This window comes from Haemorhous mexicanus, chromosome 24 (genome assembly GCF_027477595.1).
Source record: "Haemorhous mexicanus isolate bHaeMex1 chromosome 24, bHaeMex1.pri, whole genome shotgun sequence".
In the NCBI taxonomy this organism is placed as follows: domain Eukaryota; kingdom Metazoa; phylum Chordata; class Aves; order Passeriformes; family Fringillidae; genus Haemorhous; species Haemorhous mexicanus.
The window spans coordinates 6,757,128-6,765,436 of NC_082364.1; the positions used below are offsets into that span (position 1 = coordinate 6,757,128).

At 62.6% G+C, this 8,309-nt stretch overlaps 1 protein-coding gene across 1 annotated transcript; it reads left to right on the forward strand.

Moving 5' to 3' along the window:
• The first annotated feature begins 226 nt into the window (after window positions 1-226).
• On the forward strand, window positions 227-2,443 carry FXYD2 (FXYD domain containing ion transport regulator 2). The gene is made up of 6 exons (XM_059867134.1): window positions 227-476; window positions 1,081-1,119; window positions 1,241-1,315; window positions 1,900-1,936; window positions 2,071-2,101; window positions 2,247-2,443. The coding sequence occupies exons 1-5, from the start codon at window positions 467-469 to the stop codon at window positions 2,093-2,095; spliced, it is 186 nt and encodes a 61-aa protein (XP_059723117.1). The 5' UTR covers window positions 227-466; the 3' UTR covers window positions 2,096-2,101; window positions 2,247-2,443.
• Window positions 2,444-8,309: the final 5,866 nt, after the last annotated feature.

An 8,309-nucleotide genomic window follows, 5' to 3' on the forward strand; every position in this document is an offset into this window, starting at 1 on the left:
CGGCCGGGCCCCCGGAGGGCTCGGAGCTGGCACGGAGGTGCTGACCCGGCCGAGGGGGGACACTCTCGGTGCCAGGCTGGGAGGACGGGCCATGCTGCCCGCTCCCCTCCAGCAAAAGGCGGTCGCAGCCTGTATTTGAGCCCATCCCTCGGCTCGTCACCACGGCAGGAGGTGATGCCCAGCAGGGCGGACAATGGGAACGGGAGGGAGGGCCGGGACAAGGACGCGCAGCTCGGGGTGCCCAGCCCTCCCCAGCGGCTGGCACGGTGGGTGCTGCCCCTGCCCTTCCCTCCCCTCCCTCTTTCCCAAAGGCGGGCGGGAGCCCTGTGCCTCCCCTCGTGACTGCGATAAACATTACACCGAGGCCATTAATGTTTAATGAGGTTTGTCTCCCAATTAATGCGCCTTCCCGTGGGTGCCCACTCGCAGAGTGAGGCGCCCGCTGGAGCGACGACACGCCGAGGCCATGGCTGACGGTAAGGACAGCCACCTCCACGGGGACACCTCCCTGCAGGAGCAGCGCCCGTCCCTCCCACCGCGGGGGAAGCTCTCGATGAGGATTTGGGGTGGGCAGACGTGGGGTTGGATCCTCAGAGCTCCACAGCCCCGTGGCACATCGGTGCCAGCTGGTGTTTGGCTTCTCCTGGGGGAGATTTCTCCTTCCAAGCTGCTCCCGGCAGAGGGCTGAGCACTCAGGTAAGGTGGCTGGAGTGGTGACGAGCTCGGTGACATGGAGTGGGTGTTGGGGTGCCTCTGGTGCGAGATGTGAGCCCCAGGGGTTGTTTAGTCTGAGCTCTGAGGGGACAGAGCCGTTGCTGGAGTCCTGCAGGCAGTGGCACTTCCCGAGGGCAGTGGGGCTGGGTCCCTGCCTGCAGCTGCCCCTGGAGCATCCTGCAAGTGCCGCCTGCAGGTGCATCCCGTGAATTTGCCCAGGACGTTAAAGCTCCTGGGGTGAGACCCAGGAGATTCCTGGCTCAGCTGCGTGCCAAGGAGGTCACAGCACTGTCACTTGCAGTCCTGGTCTCTCCCACCTCCACACCGTGAGGACGTGGCTCTCACTGGAGTTTCTCCTCTTTTCAGAGCAAGTGCCTGAGCAGGGCCAGGACAGATTCAGCTATGGTGAGTGTGTGCCCAGGCAGGCTGGGGCTGCAGGCAGGGGGACAGGCAGCTCCTGCCTCTGCCGTGGGCTCTGGGAGAGGCTCGGGCTGGCCTGACACCTCCTGGCTGTGCTCCTCCCCAGACTATGACACCATCCGCAACGGGGGGCTGATCTTCGCCGTCGTGGCTTTTGTGATCGGGCTCCTCATCATCCTCAGTAAGTGCCTGGGTGGGCCGGACACACCCCGGCTCTGCTCCTGCTCCACTCAGCCCCTCCTGTGGCCGGGAGGGGGCTGGGGGTCACCAACGCTGCCCCCACAGCAGCAGGGGTGGGCACAGCCTGCCCCCGGGGCTGCCCGGGAACTTTCCATCCAGGCACGCTCCCAGCACAGGCCGAGTTGGGAGGGAGACCACGTAAATATTTTGTGTTTCCCTGCCAGCCCCGGGCTTCAGAGGGAAGGTCACTCATTAAAAATAGCAGAGAAAACTCTGACATTTCCAGAGAGGGGAGCCAGCGTTCCCAGAGCCCTCCAACCTCGGCAGCTCCCAGACTGACCCCACACTAAGTGTCAGCACTGTGGCCCTGCCAGGGTGTTCTGGCACCGCTTTGTGCAGGGTGGCCGCACTCACAGCTGCTGCAAGGATGGTGCTCACTAATTTTAGGGAGAAAACCATGGAAACCAGCAGCACTTGCAGTCATGGGGCAGCTTGAGCAGGAGCCTGTGGGCAGTGCCAGGGCTGCAGGGGTGGCTGTGGTGGGGTGGGGGGAGGCTCAGCCTCAGTCGCTCCTCTCGCCCCCAGGCCAGCGGTTCCACTGCGGAGGGAGGAAGAAGAGGAGGTGGGTATTGCTTTTCATCTCTGCTGCCTGTCCCAGTCCTGCCAGCTGACAGGGCCGGGGTTCAGCTCCTGCTCCCCCCTCTCTCAGCCACGTTGCCCAGTGTAACACTTCTCCCTTTGCTTTTTGCTCCACAGACAAGGGAACGAGGACGAGCTGTAGGTGCAGGTAGGAGGCTGCAGTGGCAGCCAGGCTCCCTGCGCTGGGCAGCGGTGCTCTGGGGTACTCGTGCTTCAGGGAAGTACTCCTGGAGGGTCTGTCCCGGAGGAGAGGGGCTGGGGCACGCTGGCCATGTCACCTTCCCTCTCTCCAGTTCCAGAGCTGCCATGCCCCCATGGAAGCAGAGCTCCAGCCGAAGCCCCGGAGTCCTGGCCAGCGGCCACCCCTCACCCCGCTCCAGTGGATCCATTACCCCGCAAGGCCAGAAGGCAAATTACCCTCGTGCTTCCCCCTCTCTCAGACCCAGCGAGAGTTTCGTGGCTAATAAAGTTCAAGCTCCGAGAGGTTAAACTGCTTGCCCGAGGCGTTCGAATCGCCCACTCTCCTGGCCCGGCGCCAATCACTTTTCTGCCCCGCAGACCCAGGAAAGGTTCCCGCAGCCCGAGGCACGGGGCAGCCGCCTCCGCCCTGGCTTTGCTCCGGATGTTTCTTCTCCCAGCTGCGGGTTCTGGATCCTGCGGCACTTGCCTTCCCCTCGGGATGCCCAGGCAGCAGCTGGCAGCGCCGCGGGGCTCTTTGTGTGCTCGTGTCTGGCTGGGATGGGGTTAATTCTCTCCCTGGCAGCCCTGGCGGTGCTGGGCTGTGTGTAGGGAGCTGGGAAGGGGCTGGGAGCTCTCCAGCTCTGGTTCCTGCTGCTCCCACAGCAGCAGCGCTGTCCCTGGGGTGGGCAGGATCCTGGCAGGGGATGTGGCCAGGACAGCCCCAAAGTGACCAAAGGGACATTGCAGAGCCGGTGACACCTGCTCAGGTAGAGAAGAAAAGGGAAAGGAGGAGAAAGAGGGGTGCTCGTGAGTTACAACATTTGCCTTACAGAACAATCCCACTTCCCGGGAAGGGCTGGGCGTCACCTGCAGATGGCAAGCAGACAATTTCAGCCTTCTGCGTTCCCTCTTTTTCCCTTTTCTTGCACTCACACTCCCTCTGCTTTCACTTTATAAACTGCCTTTATCTTGACCCACGCGTTTGGGGGATTTTCCCTGTTTTTAATCCCTGCCTGCCCTGCTGGGGAGGGGAGTGGTGGAACAGCTCAGTGGGCGACTGGTGTCCAGCCAAGGTCAGCCCAGCCCAGCTCCACAGAGCGGGATCCAGGCTTCCTTCTGGGTCAGGAACGGGGCTCGGATGAAGCACGGAGCTCTGTGGGAGCTCTCAGCCTCTCTCAGCTTCGGATCCGGCCAGAAACGCCTCTTTAAAAAAAAAAAAAAAGGGAAAAATAAAAAAAGAGCGAAACTCTCCTGCAATTGGGCTGCGAGTGAGGAGGAGGGAGGTTCGCTGTGAGTGCCGAGAGCTGGCCCGACACAGACACCTAGTGACGGGAGGGCACAGGGCTGCGTGTCCCCCACCCCTGCGGGCCTGGCGCCAAGGGGCACCTCGGGCACCCCGAACGAGCAGAGAAGGAGGGGTTCAGGGGGGATGCAGCAGGGAGCTCACTCCCAGCCTCGTCAGTCTGGGGGTTGCTTGGCCGGGGAATGGTTTGGATAAGAAAACCCAGCTCAGGGGTTTCCTCCCCTCACCTGAAGCCACTGTGGTCTTTCAGGTGTGCAAAGGGCTGCCTCCAGTGACCCCGGCCATCCCAGCACCACCAGGATGGTGAAACCAACTCCCCAGGTTGGTGTGGGCTTCAATGGAGGTCAGACATTGACAGAAAAATAGGATTAGCTGGGGGAAGGTTATCAGGCAAAATCCGTGCAATTTGTCTAATCTGAGGTGCTTATTTAACACAGTAAGGAGATTATTTTGGAATATAATTTTGACTTGACAGTGACCCACTAATAAAGACTCATTGCAGCTTTGTACAGCTCAAGCTGAGCAGGAGTCCTTCGACCAAGGAAGGAAATGGTTAATGGTTAAGCTCGATCGGTCTTAGAGGTGTTTGTCCAACTAAAGGATCCTGAGAGTCTATGCAAAGTGCCTGTTTAACAGCACAGAAGGCTTTGGCCACACCAGAACTGCCCTGCCCATGCCTCACTGAGTGTGAGGCCCCGGAGGCAGCAGCTGAAGGTCCCAGCAGGCAGGAAGGCAGCAGGGTGTGAAGCCAGCCCGTCCTCAGGCAGCTCCCACAGCCCTGAGCCCCAGGGCTCCCCTCCTGCCAGGCTCCCGAGCGTGCCAGGGCTGCAGCCGTGCCCTTCCCTCCCCGGGAGCCTGCAGACAGAACCCCCGTGGCTCTGGGGCCGGGATTAGGGGAGGGGAAAGCCGTGTCTGGAGCTCTGTCTCGGCACCAGATGGCATTAATGGCATAATTCTGCACGGCTTGGGGACAGCCACGTGTGCCCGCACCTGCACGGCCCCACAGCCCAGCTGGGGACACCGACAGGGGACAGGGGCAGGGCAGGGCTCGCCCAGCACCCAAACCTGGCACTGGGTGTGACTTTTGGCGGGCAGGGTCTCCTCAGAGCTCAGCCCAGCCCGGTGCTCCTCCAGGCAGGAGCCAGGAGCAGGGGACAGGCACAAACCAGTGGCAGGATGCCCAGGAGATGAGCCCACTCTGAGCTGGGGTAGAGGGGCTGCCAGCAGCCCTCTGAGCCTCCACAGATGTTAATTGGGGTGCTGAGCCCTGGAGCTTTGGCAGAGGGAAGCTGGGGGCACACCAGGAAAAGGAAACTGTGTCTCCTTCCTCCTGCCACTGGCCCAGTGAGAGGGTCCTGCTCTCCCCAGGGCGAGCCATTGTCCCCATCAGAGGGTGTCCCACGGGCAAGGCCAGCCCCTCAGCCTTTCCCTGTGCTCCCTGGCCTCGGCGAGGAGGTGTTGGCCTTCTCCCCTGAACCAGGCAATCTCAGGGGATTTCTCTCACAGCCCCTTGAGCCATTAATCTTCTCAGAGTAAATCTTTTCTGCGGCACAAAGGGGATTGGGTAAATAATACAGCGGACAACTGGAGTGCCCTTTTCCTCTGGGAAGGCTTCCAGAGCCAGACAGCTTCCCCTTGGAGCTGGTTATTCCCTGTTTGCTTCGCTGGGCTCTGGGTGGACAGGAAGGAGGGACAGGGGCTCTGGCTGGCTGTGGCTTGGCCTGTGCCTGTGCTCATCCCTGGCTGGAAGCGAGGAGATGAGGCAGCAGGGCCAGACCTGGAGCAGCAGCAGCAGCCAGGGAGGAGCTGCCAGCCCTGCCCGTGGTGCCAGGGACGCATTTCGCCCATGAGGAAACGCGAATGCAAAATGTCTCCTCGTTAGTTTAAAGAGGAGAGCAGCAAATGGTGACTCAGGGAGCCAGAGAGGAGCACTGGAGAGAGGAGAGATGGGCCGGGCTGGCAGGGAGCCAGCCACGTGCCTCAGCCTCCCTCTGCTCTGCTCTGCTCCCGAAAAGGCAGCGCATCCAGCAGCAGCACATCTGCAGGAACAGCAGCGCTGCACGGGCTGGAATTACACTGCAGCCCCAGGCAATGGCACTGCAGCCCCAGGAAATGGCACTGCAGCCCCAGGCAATGGCACTGCAGCCCCCATTTCCCTGTCACACGGGTCCCAAAGAGGAGATGATTGGGAGTAACTGCTCAAGGCAGCGGTGCTGTGGGAGTGCAGCCCAGGATGGCCAGGCTGGCTGTTCCTGGTGGGAATTACAGGGGGATGCACAGCAGGACGTGGCTGGAAGCAAAGGAGGGTCCCCATGAACCCAGCCCATGCCTCAGGACAGTGCTTTGGAATCACAGAGGTTGGAAAACCCCTCTAAGACCATCCAAGTCCATTAACCAACGCTGCCAAGGCCAGCACTAAGCCAGGGGTTTAGTGGTCCCCAGAGGTCACATCTGTACACATCTGTCTTTTAAATCCCTGCTTTAAATCCCTCCACGGCTGTTCTGGGCAGCCTGTTTAGTCCCTGGAGCTTGCTAAAACTGTGCAAAGCCCCTGGGGCTGGCGAGGACAGGGACCCCGCTCTCCTCCCCGCACGGGCTCCCCTCGAAGCCCCCTGGCCCTGTCCCCGCTGCCCCGGTCCCCGCTCAGCCGCGGAGCGCGGCGACACTAGAGGGAACCAAATCCCAGCTTCTTGCCGGGAAAGAGCTTTTCCTAGGGAAGCCGAGCATCCCGGCTGCCCGGCCAGGATTCGGGGCACGGGGAACGCGGAGCCCTTCGCAGAGAACACAGCCGCAGGATGGCTTGGGCTGGAAGTTTTAAACTGTTTCCCGTTTTGGTGTGACAGTCTGTTCACAGTCACCAGTGCCAGGGCTCCTTATGGAAACGCAGCCGCTGCTGCAGTGCACTCCCAAAGGGCTCAAGCAGGATGTCGTTTTTGGGTACACTGACCTGCTGGCACCTGTTTGTCCAGGGGTTTGCAGCCTTTTACTGAGGCCCAGCCCCTGGCCACCTTCAGGGCGTTTGTCCTCCTGCCACTCCACGTGGCAGCCGCCTGCTCCCCTCTGCCCCTGGGGAAACAGAGGCACTGGGGGCTGCAGCCACAGGCCATGTGGGACCCTTCCCCCCTCAGCATCCACATAGGGCCAGCCTTGGGGCTGGAGGCAGCAGGGTAGGAGGGGCACGGGGTTCCAGGACAGGTTTGGCTGGAAGGAATCCTACCCAGGCATGCTCTTCCACACAAGTGTACCCAGTAAACCAGGTGAGCCCAGCTGAAACCCATCCTGCAATTACCCCACACGCTGCCCACCCGTCACTGCTGGGACTGGACTGGCACAGGGGCTGTGCAGGACGCAGCTCTTTGTCCCTGAGGGCCGGGGTGTCCACTGAGGGGTCACAGCGGGCTGGCCCTGCTCCGAGAGGCGCTGCGAGGCTAAGTTGGGACGCGTGGGAAGTGCTTTGTGCCAATCGGCTCCAGACAGATAAGTAGCCCTGTTGTTTTAATGACCGCTTCCTCCGGGGATTTGTCTGCGAGGGCGGCCGAGGGCACGGAGCTGGGCCCGGCGGGAGGTGGGGTCCGCCCGGGCCGGGGGATGCGGGAGGTGGGATGTGCCCGGGTAGGGGGGATGCGGGAGGTGGGGTGTGCCCGGGCCGGGGGGATGCGGGAGGTGGGGTGTGCCCGGGACAGGGGGATGCGGGAGGTGGGGTGTGCCCGGGCCCGGGGAATGCGGGAGGTGGGGTGCGCCCGGGCCGGGGGGATGCGGGAGGTGGGGTGTGCCCGGGCCGGGGGATGCGGGAGGTGGGGTGTGCCCGGGCAAGGGGGATGCGGGAGGTGGGGTGCGCCCAGGCTGGGGGGATGCGGGAGGTGGGGTGCGCCCGGGCTGGGGGATGCGGGAGGTGGGGTGTGCCCGGGCCCGGGGGATGCGGGAGGTGGGATGTGCCCGGGCCGGGGGGATGCGGGAGGTGGAGTGTGCCCGGGCCGGGGGGATGCGGGAGGTGGGATGTGCCCGGGCAGGGGGGATGCGGGAGGTGGGGTGCGCCCGGGCCAGGGGGATGCAGGGTGCTCAGCACTGGGCTCAGCCTGCGGCTGGGGCTGGCCCCGGGGGCTAAGGGGGTGCTGTGCCCACCCTCCTTTTGGCTGTTCTCCCCAGTGTGCCCTCATGGAGAGTGGGTTTTCCGAATATTAGTGGAAGAATTGCCTTTAGGGGAAAATACCTCTCTGGCTAACGGGACACTGCTGTAATCCCCAGAGCCCTGGGGCAGCCTGGAGCTGAGTGTAATTCTGCCCAGAGGCAGAAGAAATGCCTGGCAAGGGGGAGATTGAAGGGGGGGCTGTTTTCAAAGGGCTGCAGGATGCCCCGTGCCCTCAGGAGAGGCAGCAGGGTTCCCCCCTGTGCAATTTCTGCCGTGGTGAAGGAAGGGTCCCTCCTCCCAGTGCCTGCTGGGGCTCAGAGCTGTGCGGGGGCATGCGTTGCCATCAGTTCTCCTGTGTCTCATGCAGAGTTTGGGGCAGGGAATGAATTCCTCAGAGGGAGCTTCACCTTTGAACCGTGCAGCTGGGCTGGCTGCTGGCTCTGGCAGGCTGCTGGCTGCCTGGGAGCGGGGCAGTGGCCACAGGGAGCCTGAGACAGGCTTCTCCTCACCAGCCACTGCTGGCCTGGCTTCCTGCGAGCCGCCTGCGCTGCCGAAGCACAGGTCAGCACTGCCCAAATCATTACCCTGGAGATTTCCTGCCTTTCCCCATCACAGCCACACGAAGCACATTCTGCAGCTCTGGTCGCTAGCAGGACACCAGCTTTGTGGGGTGAAGGCGCGTGCAAAGGCGACACACAAACGCTTCTGGTCAGGCTGCTGTCCCCAAACGGTGGCTGGCTGCTG